The sequence below is a fragment of the Colossoma macropomum genome, unplaced genomic scaffold (genome assembly GCF_904425465.1).
Source record: "Colossoma macropomum unplaced genomic scaffold, Colossoma_macropomum, whole genome shotgun sequence".
In the NCBI taxonomy this organism is placed as follows: domain Eukaryota; kingdom Metazoa; phylum Chordata; class Actinopteri; order Characiformes; family Serrasalmidae; genus Colossoma; species Colossoma macropomum.
Window position 1 is genome coordinate 22,466,581 of NW_023494786.1, and position 18,105 is coordinate 22,484,685.

The 18,105-nt window shown below is 38.6% G+C and overlaps 1 protein-coding gene across 3 annotated transcripts; it reads left to right on the forward strand.

Annotated features, from left to right (window-relative positions):
* Window positions 1–710: 710 nt before the first annotated feature.
* mag (myelin associated glycoprotein) lies at window positions 711–15,717 on the forward strand. 3 transcript variants are annotated; one of them, XM_036564066.1, is made up of 11 exons: window positions 711–821; window positions 4,085–4,161; window positions 4,267–4,635; window positions 6,401–6,697; window positions 8,053–8,310; window positions 8,523–8,783; window positions 9,571–9,879; window positions 11,550–11,649; window positions 12,168–12,270; window positions 12,921–12,974; window positions 13,288–15,717. In XM_036564066.1, exons 2-11 carry the CDS (start codon window positions 4,113–4,115, stop codon window positions 13,444–13,446), a joined length of 1,959 nt encoding a protein of 652 aa, XP_036419959.1. In that variant the 5' UTR covers window positions 711–821; window positions 4,085–4,112; the 3' UTR covers window positions 13,447–15,717. The 3 variants fall into 3 exon arrangements, with proteins under 3 accessions (XP_036419959.1, XP_036419961.1, XP_036419965.1); XM_036564068.1 differs by lacking the exon at window positions 12,921–12,974; XM_036564072.1 differs by lacking the exons at window positions 12,168–12,270; window positions 12,921–12,974 and having other exon boundaries at window positions 13,288–13,465.
* The last annotated feature ends 2,388 nt before the right edge of the window (window positions 15,718–18,105 follow it).

The window sequence follows — 18,105 nt, forward strand, 5'->3', positions numbered from 1 at the left end:
GGAATGACAAGCAAGCTTTGTACCCTTCTTTCCCTTCCAAAAATGAACAAAAGTTCTCCATTTTCATCAGTGCATAAGGCGTTTGATCTTGACGGGAGTTTTAAAACATGGTAATCGGAGAGATTTCTTCTACAATCCATTCCAAGGCCCACCATCTGTGGCCCCCGTCTGCTCTTAAGGGTGCTTAAAGAGTGCGTGTGCTTGTGACACAGAGAAAATCAGTGAGAAAGAGAGAGAGAGAGAAAGAAAGAAAGAAAGAAAGAGAAAGAAAGAAAGAAAGAAAGAAAGAAAGAAAGAAAGAAAGGAGAGAGGGTGGGATAGAGAAATAGACTGAGAGACAGAGTAAGAAAGAAAAAAGAAAATGCATGACATAAACCGGGGGACTCACTCTGACAGCATGCCTCCTCAGCCCATAAGTAAAATAAACAGAAGCAGTTGGTGACGCCGTGCCGCTCTGGCTGATGACCTCTGAATGATGTGTCATTTTACCAAACAGTGCCACCAGTATTTGTGTCAGAGACGCAGAGGCTGACGTTGTGCCATTATAATGAGCAATTCTGTTCTCCCACACACTGCAGCTCTGTAGGAAGCAGGTGCGGACTGTCTGATGTATGTGTGTGTGTGTCTGTGAGTGAGTATGTGTTTTCTGCTCGGAGTAAAGCTAATGTCATTGGTTGATCCTGTGTCTGACTTTTCTGTTGTCTTTTTGTAGAGCGGTCATAAAGGCAGCTGAGCTGAACTATAGTGAGAGAGTACCACAGTGAGCGCACGAGAGAGGGAATAAAGTCAGTGCCTGTCTGACTCTCAACCAGCAGTTCAAGGTGGTTTTCATCAATGTGACTTAAAATTGTGAACAAATAAGCAAAAGGCAGAAAACACTTCATCAAAGAACTACGCAGTGCTAATAAAAATTCACAATCACTCAAAAGTTGGGAATCACTTGTGCATTTTGTAATTCCTAATTTTATTTTATTTATATGCAATAACTTTTCCAATGTTGAATTCAATATTAAACTAGACTCTAACATTTTTAGATGTTTTATTCAACATTTTTATTCATAAATAATTATTTTGGAAACATCATGAAGTTATTAAATGATAGATAACATACTGTAATGCTCTGTTTGCCATAGTGTTTTTGTAAAATGATCTGCCACAGGATTTTTTCACTACTTTTGTGTTACAAAAGCAGAAGAGATGCTGGATGCAAGTACAGGCAGTTTAATAAATCCACAAACCAGAATCAACAAACAAACAGTCTGAAAGTCTGACTGAGGCTTTAAAAAGGAAAGAGCTAATGATCTGCAGCTGTGAGTGTAATGAAAGGGAGGGCAGAGACGGTAATCAGTAGGCCTGAAGAGTCCAGGCCAGAGATGTGACACTTTGAAATGCAAGACATTCTGGACATTAATTTCATGATAACTTTACTGTGGATGCAGCAGAATCTGGAGCTCATTTTGAAGCTTTTTTAACAGCTCATTAGCTTCTTATGTTCCAAACCTGTGAAGAGGAGAAGCATATTAGAATCATTTTAAATGTTAATAAGTTTTCAATACCTAAATTACAGTACTATATTATTATTATATACAAACCCAAAACCAACAAAAGTTGGGATGCTATATGAAATGCCAAAAGCAGTTATTAGTACATTCTATATGACCTGTACTTAATTAAAATTGGAACAAAAGTACAATATTTTACGTTTTTCCTTATGAACTTAATTTTATTGGTACATATACACCCATTCCAAATTTGATGGCTGCATCACATTCCAAAAACGTTGGATCAGGAGCTTATTTACTACTGTGTACATCACCTTTCCACTTAACAACACTCAATAATCATTTATGGCCTGAAGATAAAAAATGATCTAGTTTGAAAGGGGATTTTTTTGCCATTCTTCTGTTGGCTGATAAAGAACTAGGCCTTTGCTTGATGCTCCATTTATACCAAACCATGATTGCATCACCTGTTTTTTATTAATTCATAATGTATCTAGTCTCACATTTCCCCTTTCCCCAACTTTTTGAAACATGTTGCAGCTATCAATTTTAGAATGAGCATATATTAACAAATGAGGTTCATAAGGTAAAACATTCCATATCTTGTCTTTGTACTGTTTTCATTCAAAAACATGTCAAAGAAGATGTATAAATCTGGGTTTATTTCCATTTTATCTGCTTTACCTTACCTATAAGTTTGTTGCTATTGCCCCCAAACAAACAGGGGGCATTCCGAGTATAGTCATGGACTCTGTGAAATTACTGTGATGATTTTTACACGTTGACTAACAAGTTAATCATGTCAAAAGTTATATTCTTATGTTTTGTGTAATAATTAATTCAGCATTCTGTGCTGATACTACAACCCCATTTCCAAGTTGGGACGCTGTGCAGAATGTAAATAAAAATAGAATGCAATGATATGCAAATCATATAAACCATATTTTTAAATGAAAATACTACAAAGACAACATATCAAATGTTGAAATTTTGTTGTTTTTTGAAAAGAATATGCTCATTTTGTATTTGATGCCAACAACACATTCCAAAAAAGATGGGATGGGGGCATGTTTATCACTGTGTTTCATCACCTCTTCTTTTAACAACACTGTAAGCGTTTGGGTACTGGGGAAACTGCTGTAGTTTTGAAAGTGAAATGTTTACTCATTCTTGTTTGATATTGGATTTCAGTTGCTCAACGGTTCAGGGTCTCCTTTGTCATATTTTTCATTTCATAATGCACCAAATGTTTTCAGTGGTGACAGGTCTGGACAGCAGACAGGCCATTTAAGCACCCGGATTCTTTTAATACGGAGCAATGCTGTTGTAATACATGCAGGATGTGGTTTGACATTGTCTTGCTGAAATAATCAAGGCCTTCCCTGAAAAAGACGTCATCTGGATGGCAGTATATGTTGCCAAAACATGTGCATATTGTTCAGCATTAATGGTGCCTTCACAGATGTGCACATCACCCATGCCATTTGCACTAATTCCCCACTATACCATCATGAATACTGGCTTTTGAACTGTGCAGTGATAAAAAGCTGAGTGGTCTTTAGCCCGGAGGACACAATGTCCATGATATCCAAAAAAAATTCAAATGTTGTTTTGTCGGACCACAGAACAGTTTTCCGCTTACCCTCAGTACATTTTAAATGAGCTTGGGCCCAGAGAAGGTGGCAGCGTTTCTGGATCTTGTTTAAATGTGGTTTCTTCTTTGCGTTTTAGTGTTTTAACTTGCATTTGTGGATGCAGCAACGAACTGTTTTCATAGACAGTGTTTTTCAGAAGTGTTTCTGAGCCCATGCAGTGATTTCCACTACAGAATCATGTCTGTTTTTAATGCAGTGCCCAAAGATCACAGCCAGCAAATACTGGTTTTTGGCCTTGTCCCTTACATACAGAGATTTCTCCAGATTCTCTGAATCTTCTAATGTTATTATATACCATAGATGATGAAAAGCAAAAGTTCTTTGCAATTTTATGTTGAGAAACATTATTCTTGAATTGTTGCACTATTTGATCATGCCGTCTTTCACAGAGTGGTGAAACCCCTCCTCATCTTTACTTCTGAAAGACTGGAATTTTGGAACATGTTGTAGGCATCAAATTCAAAATGGGCATATATTTTTCAAAACATAATACCATTTCTCAGTTTCAACATTTGGTATGTTGTCTTTATACTATTTTCTATGAAATATAGGACTTGCATGTCCTATGATGATTTGCATATCATTGCAGTTTGCTTTTATTTACATTTTGCACAGCGTCCCAACTTTTTTGGAAATGGGGTTGTAGATGAATCTTTCAATGTAAACACTAGACTCAGTGATCTTATGTTAGCTTGGTAGTTATAACCTAACCTAAGGTCATCATTAAAGGGGGATGTTAGTATGATGTTGCTGTGCGATGTGGCCCAGACTATTAGAAAATATTTATGAATATTTATTTATACCTGCCATTTATCCATTGTACAGTGTACATTTTTTATAGTGTCCAAAATGATCTCAAGCATATATGTAAAATTTCGCTTCATTTGTGCTTTGATGACTAATAAATATACCCTGAAATGTTTTAAGGTTAATGGTCCTACAATAAACTAAGATCATGAAGTGCTTGGAACTGCTGCTGCTGCCCTTACTGCTGCTTGTAAGAGGTAATAAACTTACCTGTTTCTTTATTTGCTGTGGACTGTAGCATATGGAGCCAGTGGAGAAGTGAGAAGAACATTTTCATTTAAGCTCTTTCTCTTTTCTTACAGATATAAGTACTCAGTGGACTGTATGGATGCCCAGGGATATTTCAGCCATGACTAACTCTTGTGTGGTGATTCCATGCACGTTCACATACCCCTCTGGTGTCAGGCCTTACCGAGGCACCCATGGTATCTGGTACTTTGGCCAGCCATACCCACAACTCTTCCCTCCAGTGGTTTATAAGTCTCGCACGGAAATTGTGCATGAAAGCTACAAAGGGCGGACCAAGCTCCTGGGTGACTTATCGCAGAAAAACTGCACATTGCAGATCAACAATGTTGGAACTGAACATTCAGGGAGGTACTACTTCAGAGCAGATCTAGGAGGAGCAAACATCTACACCTACCCAGATTTCACTGAGCTCAAAGTCTTGGGTAAGTCCTCTAACTAGAACACGACAGGCTGTCGATTATGGCTTAGAATGTTTACTGTAAATTATACAGTGGTTTGTTCTGACCACATAATCTGATTGGCTCAAAAGGGCTGTACCTGTGTTGTTTTGTATTTGTATTACTTTGTTAACTTGGCAAATCAACACTTGATAAGAACCAGCAAAGGTTACTGTAAAGCAGGGGTGTCCAATCTTATCCACACAGGGCTGGCGTGGCTGTGTGTTTTTTAATTCTAAACAAGCTAGAGCACACTTGATTCTGCTCATCAAATCAGTTGGTCTTAGTCTTCAAACAATTGATCATGTGTTCTCCTGCTTTTTTGGAATTAATACCTGTAGTCACATCAACTTTGTGTAGAAAAGTGAACTCCTGCTCTAATCTGTTGGAACTTTACTGTAATGCTAATTTCGACAAGCACCCCATGGGATTTCTTATAGTATGTTAATACAAGCTAATGCTGGTGCACATGAACATTTTTTGGCCATTCTAGATTAAAGAGACATTGTAAAATACATTCCATATGTTTTATTTGATGTTCGTAACAGACATTAGCATATATTTTACCTTGCATGTCGTGGTTTTACAGCAGTGACTCTCTTAGTAAAGAGCTGCAACTGTGTTGAATATATATAACTACTGTAACCCATTGGTTAGGCTACTGCTAATGTTCACAATCAGTGGCTTTCGAGAAGACATAAAGACTGTTTACACCTTGCATTAATATGTGTTTCATGTCCAGGTCTGGCACATTTTGGCCAGTTTCCATTTATGCTTTTCAATGTGAAAAGATGAGACCTGACCTTACCTGGTTGTGTAAAAAGCATATTATATTATTTTAGTTTTACTTTTGCTTACCTACTGTAAACATGGTTTCTCATGCGTTGATACCCGAAGAGAAGACTTTGTTCAGCTGCTGTAATTGCTTTTGAAATTGAGGAATATCCACTTATGTAATTGTGTGCAGATATATAAAATGCATTCATGTGCATTAAATGTGATCTAATGAAAAAATGCATGTTGATCCTGGGTGCATAACAGCCTCTTAGAGTGATGTTGCTCTCACATATTTGGTCCCACCCACTGGAAATCATATGTACAGTCTTTAAGGCCTAACCAATGGAAGTTAGCTTGGCTGCCTGTATTTACCTAAATAGCACTAGGATGAAACATGAAAATTTTTGGGCATGGCAAAATAAAAAAACCTTTTGTTTCAGATAAAAACTTGACAATGAATTAAGAGTATTAGTACAATAGTTACAGAGTTTAAATGCAACAAACACAAAGATTCTGTTAAATAAAAATTAACAAAAACTACAGATGTATTTTTTAAGTTGCTGAAAATCATTGGGGAGGAAATTGAAGAAAGCCCTGAGAGTTCCATTGGTTGGAACTACTTTTTTTGTACCCTTGAACACTTTTGTACCACTTTTGTACCACTCCAGTGACAAGAGGGGAACTGCCAAAGTGACTTTAATTTGCCACTTTAGTATATTATTGTGTGTATAAAAGTGTATAAAAGCAATAGAACACTCAGTGTTGTGTGTTATTGTGAATAACATCATGACTGTGATGATCTGTTATTTGCAATAACACTGTATTCTTGTAGCCGACTGCTTAATGCTCACTTTGGGAAACAGGCTTGAACTTGGTAAAGTAAGATATGTCTTTTTTATGGAAAATGAAAAGTGATGCCTGAACTAACATAAACAAATCAAATTAGCATCTGAGACCTCTGCTTCTTTCTTAGATCAGCCCAACATTGACGTGCCAGCAGAGATCATCAGTGATATGAGCTTGGACTTGACATGCTATGCGCCGGACAACTGCCCAGACATGATCCCAGAGATCCACTGGATGTACACAGACTACCTGCCTGAGCCTCTCTTCACCTCAGACTATGTGGAGGACAGCAACACTGCAGTGCTGGCCAGCACGCTCACCTTCACGCCAAGACCTATTCATAATGGCCAGCTGCTGGGCTGCAGGGTTCACTACCCCAACACAAGCTTTGTCTACGAGCGCCTCATCTCTCTGGACATCAAGTGTAAGTCATTTAAAGCATTAGCACAACTTCTAATTAGGGGTTGCCTGAATAATTTGAATGCCAAAATAGGCTTACATAATGATTTTCAAGGGTGAAATCGAGAATGAGTACTATGAGTTCAGAAATATGAATGTATATTCAAAGCCTGTAAAGTACATTTTGGCAGCCCTACACACTAAAACAGATGGTTCTTCAAAAGTTCTTTAGTAAAGAAAATAGTTCTTGTAGAACCATGAACACTGAAAGAACCCTTTGCGTGAATGGTTCTTCAGATTGATGGAAAATGTTGTATATGGACCTTTTTGAATATATATATATATATATATATATATATATATACACACACACACACACATAAATATATATATATATATATGTATACACATAGTATGTGTGTGTGTGTGTGTGTAGGTTCAATATAGAACCATCCACAGCACATTCTCCATCAATCTGAAGAACCATTTCTTCATGGTTCTATATAGAACCATTATAGAACCACAATTCAAAGATAGACACAGCTCTTGACCTTGATCAGGGTACTGCTAATTCAGGATGGAAGGATCAATTGACTACAGATCCAAAAGATTTTAAAAATTTCAGTGATTAAAATATTTCTGTATTGAATATGTGACCAGAGACCAGCCGACCAGACGATGCTCCTTCCATCTGGTCAATGAATAAGTGCCGATCTGCTGAAATATGTGGGCCAAATTAATGTCACATGTGCTGGAATGAGAACATGTCTTCAGTTTGGCTGCTTTTGAAATATCTGATACAGAAAAAAAAATGTTTTTTGCAATAATCTGATACGACATCATCCAATTGAGTACAGTATCAGAGCTAATGAAGTGGAGGAAGCTACACCAACCAATCTTCAGTCACAAGCCAGAAAACTGGAAATTGAATCAGTCTCACTAAGCGTTGATCAGTCCACCCCTATTGGCAGTAGATTTTAGCAGACTTAGCATTGTTCTTACTCATGCCAAACCACTGAGCAGGTAAGGCACAGCTCTGAAAATCCCATCTGTGCTGTATTCCACCTGCAGCTGGACGTTTAGGGTAATCCAGATGGCCCAGATCCCAGGCAGATGAACTGAATGGCATAGATTACTATGTTGTGCATGCTGATTCAGTCAGAGCATCTATGTAATCACATAGTCAACTCATTAGTATTCTACTTAAAGCATGTTTAAGAAACTTGGGAGATTTTGAGAATATGGAAGGATTCAGTTGTCTTAGAGCAAACACCTGCAGTCTTCACCCTCCCTGGCTGAATAAACAAGAATTTTCAGTGAAATATGTCAAAAAACTGCCCATGTATTCCATATTCTGTCTGATTTTCTCTTTCCCTGTAGATCCCCCTCGCACAGTGTGGGTGAACGTATCCCAGGAGGTCATGGAGGGAAGTTCGGTTATACTGCACTGCGATGTGGACAGCAACCCTGTGCCACGGATTTCCTGGCTTTTTGGAGATGAAGAGTTGATGTCAGACACCGCCTCAAATGCTTCGCTTTATCTGGAGTCTCTGACTCCTGAGAAGGAGGGCGTATACACCTGTGTTGGGGACAATGGCTATGGAATCATGAACACCTCAATGTATCTGGCTGTAAAGTGTAAGTCTGTTTGTTCCCTTTTTAATGGTCCTTCATTCCTTTAATTTGCACACCACTGTCTATCCATTAATCAAACATACATTTCACACACCCATTCATAATTCTAGTCTTGATCTCTAGATGCTCCAACTAAATATTTCAGAAAAAAACCCATTGGCTCTGTGATTTAACTGTTTCTGATACACATTTGTGTGGTTTGTTGGTGTTCATAGATCCCCCGAGGGAGCCATGGGTGAATGGTTCTCTGACGGTGCAGGAGGGCTCCTCTCTAGCTCTCCACTGCACCACTCAGGGCAGTCCTGCACCCACACTTACCTGGCTAAAGGATGGGGAGTTGGTGGGAACTATAACAGCTGATGAGGTGTCCATACTGGAACTGCTGGAGATCACGCCGCAGGTCGATGGCACTTACCGCTGCCTGGCCGAGAACGAACATGGCCGTGCCAGCAGCTCTGTAAACGTCACTGTGGAGTGTAAGATAACTTCGTAACTTCATAACTAACTGAGCTGGAAGTGTTAGAAAAAGACTGGAGATTAAGATTAAGTATTCTGTTATCACCAGCAATAGCATACATACATACATCATCTAAACCGCTTATCCTACTGGGTCGCGGTGGGGTGCTGGAGCCTATCCCAGCTGTCATTGGGCGGAAGGCAGGATACACCCTGGACAGGTCGCCAGTCCATCGCAGGGCAGACAAACAGACATACACAGTCACACACACACTCACACCTAGGGGCAATTTTAGCATGTCCAATTGGCCTGACTGCATGTTTTTTTTGGGACTGTGGGAGGAAACCCACGCAGACACGGGGAGAACAGGCAATCTCCACACAGAAATGACCCTGGTCACCCGGCCGGGAATCGAACCCAGGCCATTCTTGCTGTGAGGCGACAGCGCTACCCACTGCGCCACCGTGCCGCCCAGCAATAGCATATTAATTAAAAAATATTATTAGACTGGGGCTGTCTAAACCTTTGCTTATGACTTTCATTAAGTGTGTAGTTACTTTTGAGAATCTTCTAAGGAACGTCTAGTGAGCAAAGCTTTATTCAAAGCTTAGATTATTCTTAGGTTTTTAGGGAAGCTTTGAGCATCTAGGCCCAATCTCTCCTGAGCAATAAATCTTTAATGCAGACTGGGTTTCATAAAGAAACATCCATTATCTTTAAGTGTTTGAGAGTAGAAAGATCCAACTGGAAGTAGATAAATATGAACAAGTAAATATATTTCATATATTTTCCCTTTGTCTCTGCAGTTGCCCCCATTCTACTGGAAGATTCCAAGTGCACTATAGTACGAGAGGGAGTACAGTGTGTCTGCATGGCATCAGGGAACCCTGAGCCCTCCATTGAGTTCTACCTGCCTGACCTCAACATCACCATTAATGAGACAAATGGCCGATTTAACTACTACACACATTCAGATGGCTACACGTCGACTGGCATGATCAAACTGCGGGAAAAGGGGGAAAGGGGGAACAATGGTGGCACAGCTGTTCATGTGCACTGTAGCATCAGCAACATATATGGCAATAAGACTATCCGGCTAGAGCTGCAGCAAGAGAGTGAGTTCATAAGCCAGCTTTCAAGGAGTGTTTCAGTGAAAAATCAAGATGTAGTTGATCAGACATGTTTAATGTCCAGATTCTTAAGTTTCAACCTGGAGCTTTAAGGCTAATGTTGCTAACAAACACTATAAGTCAATAGATGCCCAAATCTTTTCCATAAATTCACCCCCAAAACGTCTCTCAACCCACTCAAGCCACATCAAGGTCTTCATTAAAGTTGCACAGAATTCAGCAAAACATTTGTTGTCAAAAGTTGCAACCTGCTGCATTCTGCTACACAGAAAAGTTTTGTTAATTTTAATAGTTCACAGTCAGTCATTCTGAGTCCTAAACCAGCGGTTCTCAACCGTTTCCACCCCAAGGCCCACTTGTTCATAACTACAAAGCATAGGAAAACTAAAATCAACTCTTTTAATACAATTTTCTTTTTTCTTTTCTTAACACTGGAAAAATTTGCAGATATGTTAAAAAAAAATAACATGTTAAATAAACAAATGGCTGTAGTGATATTAAAAGGGGAGGGGGGTAAGAATAGAAATGTATGAGGTAGATGTGGCCTATGATCCGTGCGTTGGAATCAAACGCATCTCTTCACAATTATCGTATGGCTTGTCTGTCGTTTTTAACAGCAGCTTGTGCTGGGAGTCTGTAAAAAGTCAGACATGGAGACAGGCAGATTATGGTGACAGTACACACCGACGTGCTGCTAGAAAAGGAAAGCCAGCTCTGTTGAATTCAAAGAATGCCTTCCCACCAGCACTGAACTAAACAGTGTTCGTTTGGACCGAGACCCGCGGATTTTGCCAGAACACAGTTCAGCTGTCTGTTGTAGCCCTGAATACGAGTGGAGTGTTTACACATATCAAAATAGAGTGAGCTAAAGAAAAAAGGTGTGATAAGTCCACACCAAACAAGGAAAGTGTAAAAGCACCCTGAGAAACTTCTCCATCTCTGGCTAGCTGTCTGTCTCAAAATGATGACATTTAATCAGCCTGCTACTGTGATGTTTTATTAACATTTATATCAGTCATAATTTGATGCTTAGATTTTAATTATTAAGTTAATTTTTTTCCACTTTTGGTTTTATCACTTAAAGTGACATTACCAGCCCAATATGAACTACTCCTCCTGAGTACAGGCCCACGGACCATTAGAAGGTGCTTCACAGCCCGCTGGTGGTCCGCAGTCCACAGGTTGAAAAACCCTGTCCTAAACCACATCGCAAGTCCACAAGGCATTAACGTAGACCTGAATGTGGTTTAAGTGAGATGAGAGAAGTTTTGAGCATGTATTCACAGAAAACATTTGGGTGACTATTGACTATTAGATAAATGGAAAATGTTTTTTTTAAGATGATATGTTTAAGGCCAGCTTGGGGGTTACTGTTATTGAATAATATAACATGAATTAGGGAGATTTACTTCATTTTATTGACAAAACACTCTATGTAAGTTCTTTTAATGTGATATGTGTCTAACCTATAGTTAAAAAGAAAACTGCAATTGGTAGTATGTACAAGTTTACTACTAAAATGTTCTACTCAAATTATCCAAATCAAGAAATCCACTACACTACTGACATAAACTTTAGTGCTCAAATCTTTGATATGTGGAAAATTGAAGATATTGAAATTCTTCTAATTCAGAGAAGTTTATGTCATGTTTCAGAAAAGTACATGATGGCTGTGATAGTGGGAACCATTGGAGGAGTGGCAGTCATCGCTTTTATCATTGCAGCTGTAAGATACGTGGGCCAAAACAACAAAAAGTGAGTAACCTGTGATACCTATGGGACAGAGCTGGGGAAAGAGGGAAAACAAGGAAACACCCAAGCCTAGTCATCCATTCTCAAATGTGTTTCTTTTGGCATTTGCTATAAAAGCCATAACCCATCCACAGATGAAACAATTGGATCAAATGGTAAGATGGTATCCATGCAATGAATAGGGAAACAATATGACATGTGGATTCCAGATGACCAGACTAACAAGACAGACTCTATTGCCCCTCCATTGCTTTCTAGCCTCAAACCGCTAAGCTATGCAAAGCAAAGCCAATTAACCTCAAGTGTTTCAGCAAACATCCAACCACTATTTTGTTTTTCCCAATGGAGAAAATTACAGATCCATCGAAAAAGCAATTATATCGCAATAGCCTCTTGGTTAGGGAGGCGAAAGCGATCCCTTTTTATTAAAATGGATGCCCAGGCTTACAGTGTTGCCCTGAGCTAGTCAGTAGCGTCATTCCGTGTGAGACAGAGTCTGATCCTCTGACTCCACCCTCCAGAGAGAATGGCAACCCTGGGCAGGACGTGGGATCTAAAGTGGAGAATCCCTCCATGTTCTACAGCGCAGTCAAGAAGGACAAACAAAGTCTCAGGAAAAAAGTGGTGAGATATTATGCTAATGAATGACATATATACTATTATAATACCATTTTCACATGTGCGGTTGTGATTACAGTGGTTTTTGCTGATGTCTTGGGGTTGTTAGATGCTATGCAATCACTGCGTAAAGATAATCACATTCTACCAATCACCACCATTAAACCTCTATTACATACACCGAAAGAGGACTGTGTAGTGATCCAGCTCCCATTGTGAATAGACTACGGAATACCATACATTATTATTGTACTTACAGAAATCTACAAATCCAAACCCTACATGTAATAATACTAGGAGCAAAGAGAATATCACTAGGAAAAGATGTGTTTGTTGTCTGTGTTGGTGGTTTAAGATCTAGCCCCGAAATGGCAGGATTGGGATTTTGCTGTTCGCTAACAGTTTGAAAAGGCAATAACAGTGGGTTTTTATCTGTCTGTAAATAATTATTTGTCCAGCTGTATATGGTAAAGCATACATAGTTCTTGCCATCTACGCAAGATCATCACAGACTTTCTTGCATGCCAAGTATGGGCGGTGGTTTATGATGAAGAGTCATAGTGTGGCCTTAGCTTCAAAGCATTTCCTGACTGTTCTCTCCTCCTTCATCGCTTTTCTGCATTTTCTGTCTCTTTTTCTTCCTCCTAACTTAACAGCTTAAGACTGAGCTGCTGGGCTCTAAGTTTAATTCCATCCTAGAGGAGAGCACGGTAAGGCTGCAACTTAAGACGAGCTCACAAATCAATGATTGGAGTACGAGTACTAGCTTTAAACAATAGAGAAAGACAACAGTGAGAAACTGTTCCTTTAAACAGCAGATTCTTTGTGCCTCATTCACTTGTAACCTTGCTTCAGTAAGACTGCCTATTGTCTATGGTAACAAGAAATCATGCTTGCTTTCTTTGCCTTTGCTATAGTTAACTAACAATTTGCCATCTCATATCATTGTTTTAAGGGCACACATTAGAGAAACTGACCAGGTGTCAATTTCCATTAATGCAGAATTTCCTTGCTTATCTGCAGGGAGACGACGGTGATTACCAGTCTGTTGGCTCGATGGCAGGCCTGGAGAGGCAAGAGCTGAACTACGCAGCCCTGGAATTCGTACGAGGGCGCCCTCGCGAGGGAGGTTTAAGGAGGGGGGATGACGGCAGTGACTACACAGAGATCAAAGCCAAATGAATCGCGATCCTTCCCTGAAGCCTCGACCAAAAGGGATATAGTGGCCACTAGGGCCATGTCAATTCCTCCTCCCAATTTGTTTGCAAATCAGCCTTTTCCCTCCCCTTTTACTTACTCCAAATTTACCATAGCCATAATTCCTTTGGCTGGAGCTGCCTGTAGCAATGTCCTATTCATCAGATTTCCTCCTTTTTTGTTTTGACATGTTTTCTGCTTCAGCCCTTAGCTGCAACCATATAAGATTTTCAGCGGTAGACCCCATTGTGAAAGTTACATATTAAGGTTTTTTGGAAGTGCATTATATTGAAAACTCAAGGGACAAGCATGCTGATTGGTTGCAGCCCAGGGCCCACATTCATAAAGCTTCTCAGAGTAGGAGTGCTGATATAGGATCTGTTCCTGACTGTAAAGACATAGTAACTAAAAGAGGAATCTGATCCTAGATCAGTGCTTCTAGTCTGAGAAGGCCCAGATCTACACTCCTAAAAAAATGGTGCCAGAAAGGGTTCTTTGGAGTGATGCCATAGAAGAACCACTTTTGGTTCCGTAAAGAATCTTTCAAGTGATGGCTATTTAAAGAACCTTTTTTTTTGGAAATGAGATGTTTAAGTGTGAAGAACCTCCACATAATGTAAACGTTCTAACCATATGACCAAGCCAAGAACTATTTAGGAACCTTTATTTTTAAGGGTGTTTTCCACTGGTGGTTCAACACTGTGTCCTCAGCAAGCCGAAGCGTCAGGGAACGAGACAGTATATCTCAATGTTCTAGCACTACCCCCAACTGGGGGTTTGCAGACAGAATGTTTTTGCTAATCCAGAGGGTTTCTCCTCCACTTCCTAAGTGTACCAGATTATACACTTAATGCAATACGCATTGAGTGGTTCTCTGACATTGTGCCCTAAAGTGATTGTTTAAGTGTCTTTGGGTTTCCACTGCAGATATTAACTGATAACGAAATTGTTTCCCCATGTGAGCAACTGAGCAGGAACCAATTTCTTGGAAGATGGTTAGCAGAACAGCTGTCAAAGTTTTGGGTTGTTTTATTCTTTACCATTTCACAGTGGAACAGAAGCTTCTTTAGTTCGCTTATGACAAAATGACACATGACATGCGCTCTTAGAAAAGGTCCTTAGAAAAGATGGTGGGCCCTTTGAGGGAAAATGTTCGACTGCTTGAAGTACGATTTCAAAAAAGCGAGGTAGTCATAGGCTCAAGGACCTTTCTAAGACTGTAAATGTAAGACAAATGGCAGAAAAAACTAACACTTTGAGTGAAGTGGACTGTTACGGCCCTTCTTTTGCCGACATATCATTACGTGTTGTCCTACGTTCATATGCTGAACAGACTCAGCCCTCAACTTTTCACAGTTCTGAAAAAAATAACATTGACAGAAAGTTATAAGAACTTTACATTCTATGACTGGATATGGAAGTAACAAAATATAGGTCAAACCAACCAGTATAGCAGAATGCAATTCAACAGGTCGAAGTAGATATCTGAAGCAAAGAGTCATATGAGAACCATTAAATAAACACACATTGCTAGACAAAAAAAAGAAGCATCATGCAGAAAAGTATCACTTTACCCAATGGTGCTTTCAGTAAATGTATATTTATTATTCTTAAAAACTCTATTGAGGTTGTATCAGATTAATTAGAATAAGTTATATTGATGTACAATGTATGTACATATCTCAAATCTCAAAACTCATACAACTTGATATTACTAACACTGTAACACATAGAATGACTTACCTTACATTCATATTCATTAAAGGCACCTTGGTTGGTAACGGGATACTGTAAAGTGTAAATATGTATCTGCTTTTTGTTGTGAATCCTTGAAAACACATTAAAGACGATATACTTGCTCAATGTTTTTCAGGATTTCCAGCACAAAATGACATTAAATATGCAATTAGTAACAATGATTGTCCTTATTTAAGAACACAAACAAATGCTTCACAATATTTTATTTATTTGTAAACATAAACGTTACAAGACAGTTTTGTTAGTGCAGTCTAATTTTTCCTCTTGTTGTATTGACATTTGTAAGCATCTGACTGTGTGACGATGATAACGTTGAAAATATTTTTTTCTTTATTTACGTAATAATTCAGACAGGAACTCTGCAATCTTTGTATGAAAAAAAGCATTGTTCAGAGCTAATCATGTATTTGATGTTTTGCTTGTTATCTTTTTGTTAAAAAACCTTTTCATCCTCAATGCCATCTTCCTTAAAGCAAAAAAATAAAGTGAAATGAGAAGGAAAGTATATCTTTGATTGTTTTTGTTAAAATGAAATGTACAAGTTATGTTAAAGACATTAATACAATATATTAGAACAGGGCCATAGTGGGACTTGTTTTCAGACCAGGAGTTTCATGATGCAGACCAGCCCACCCCAAACTCTAACTGTATTTCCCCTGCTACACACACACACACACATGCACAGCATTGCATTTGGACAAAATAACCTTTTCTGAAATCTGTGCATTTTCAGCTTCTTTATTTCTTACTCTTATATGATGTTTATATGCTACACTGAGATAAGCAAGGTGGCTAAATTGTTATAATTATCTAATAACATGCATGAATTTATACATAGATCACAAAAACACTACCGGCCCACCAGTAATTCTCCCCACTCTGATTCCCCCACTGGCATTATATTAAAATGCTAAAAAAAATCAACATGATAGTAAATGGAAAAATAAATTATAATTAAACTAATTCACTGCATATATACAGCACTGTGGAATCCAATGTTATGTGCATTTTTATGACTTTAACACTTGGAAATAAAAACATATCCCAAAATTACTGCATGCAATTTTATGTGACTGTGTCATGTAACAGTGGCACTAACTGTGATAGGAATGGGCATGATTTCTCAAACATATGGATATCTAAACTCTTCTTACTCTCAGTATTTAATCAGGTATTTGAAACAAGTTTACTTAATTGAGTATTTAATCAGGTAATCAACATTCTGGGCCAGTGTGGCAATCAAAATGCTCATCATGAATGCAAACAAACATTTAGTAGGTAGTGATGAAGTGATAAGTCAATTGAAAAAAGTCTCTAAACTTGTGAATGAAATTTAGATTAGGAGGACATAAAGCAATGTAACATGATAAGGCTTCCTTTATTTTATGTTGGGCTTTTGATACTGATAATGCTGCTCCATTCTTTTGCTAAAACTGTTCACTAGAGAAGTGATCTATCATGATGAAATAGTTCCTACTTTCTTCGTTTCCTGCAGCAACGGCCTTATCAGCTTAAACAAAACAGTACAGAGTGAAATACCATATTAGGAAGGCATGTCCCTAAGCTAGCTGAGCATTTTCACTTGATGATGGGTGGAGGTGGTGGGGGGGTGAAACATGATTTTCATCTTTTAAATCAGGGGTCTCAAACTCAAATTACCAGGGAGAAAACCTTCCAAAGGGGACTGGTTGAAAAAAATGTAGGTGAAAAACATTTTTCAATGTATTTATTAATACATTTAACAGTTAAATTAAACAGGACTCTTTTTCTGACAGCTGCCATTATGTTTCTGCTGAACACCAGTGAAGCGTTTTAAAACTAAATCTGCATTCTCAGTGGATTCATTTCATAATTACACTTATTTCTTAATTCTGACGTGCTATATCTAATACTGTCATGAACAAATGTATGAAGGCAGATATAATTAACTACTGGTCTAAATTAAAATAATAGCTAAGTTAGTTAAAGCTAAATTACAGCCATGTCTGCTCAGTGTGCAGTATTCATGCTGTGCCGGGTCTTCATCTGAATGGCTTCTCTTGCAGACAGAGGTCTATTTTTCCTTTCAGAATGTAAGCATTGGCCTAAGGTCATTTTGTATAGCTTATCTTAGGTAACCAGTCAGAAAGTCAGGTGGATAAAGCAAACCTATCAGAAGTAAATATTTAGCTGTAGAAAATTCATTATAATGTGACGCGCTGGATGGAGCTTTACGGGCCTGGTAGTTTGAGACCCCTGTTTTTTAATGGTATGATAAGATGACGCATGCTTAATATGTCCAAGATATGACAAGATAAAAAAGGTCAATTCTTATTTCAGGTTGAATTTAATGAAAACTTTCAGCTAAAAATCAAATTGGCAGAGACATGTTTGGAGTTTAAATTTTGCTTTTTTAGTTTAGAACTAAAGTGGTGAGGAAACATTGCTAACAAACACTAGAATGTAATCGTCATGTAAATAGTCCAAATTGTTCCTGTAAGAATACAATCCCAAAACCGTTAACATGCTCAAACTACATCCAGGTCTTCATTAAGGTTACTCAGACTTGTTGATGTGGTTTAGAGCACAGTGGGACTTTAAAAATAAACTAAGCTGTGGGCAGTCACTTCACACGACATGATTCATATTCACCAGCCACTTCAGGAGTAGGCGTGCTGATCTAGAATCAGTATTAGTGATAGTGACAGTCATAAATACGGAGGAATCTGATCCAAGATCAGTCCTGCTTTGTGAATACTAGTCCTGGTGTTGCCTGAAATGGCTGCCTGAGGTTTTGCTCATTTTCATAGATCAGTTAGTCATCCTGTGCTATAAACCACATTAGCAAGTGTGTGTGACCTGTGTGACTATTGAGTTCTAGTGTCTGTTAGCAACTAAACTAATGAA

Coding starts and splice junctions, on each gene's coding strand:
- mag (XM_036564066.1), top strand. CDS start 4,113: ATGAAGTGCTTGGAACTGCTGCTGCTGCCCTTACTGCTGCTTGTAAGA. Junction 4,636..6,400: donor CACTGAGCTCAAAGTCTTGG/GTAAGTCCTCTA, acceptor CTTCTTTCTTAG/ATCAGCCCAACATTGACGTG. Junction 8,311..8,522: donor AATGTATCTGGCTGTAAAGT/GTAAGTCTGTTT, acceptor TGGTGTTCATAG/ATCCCCCGAGGGAGCCATGG.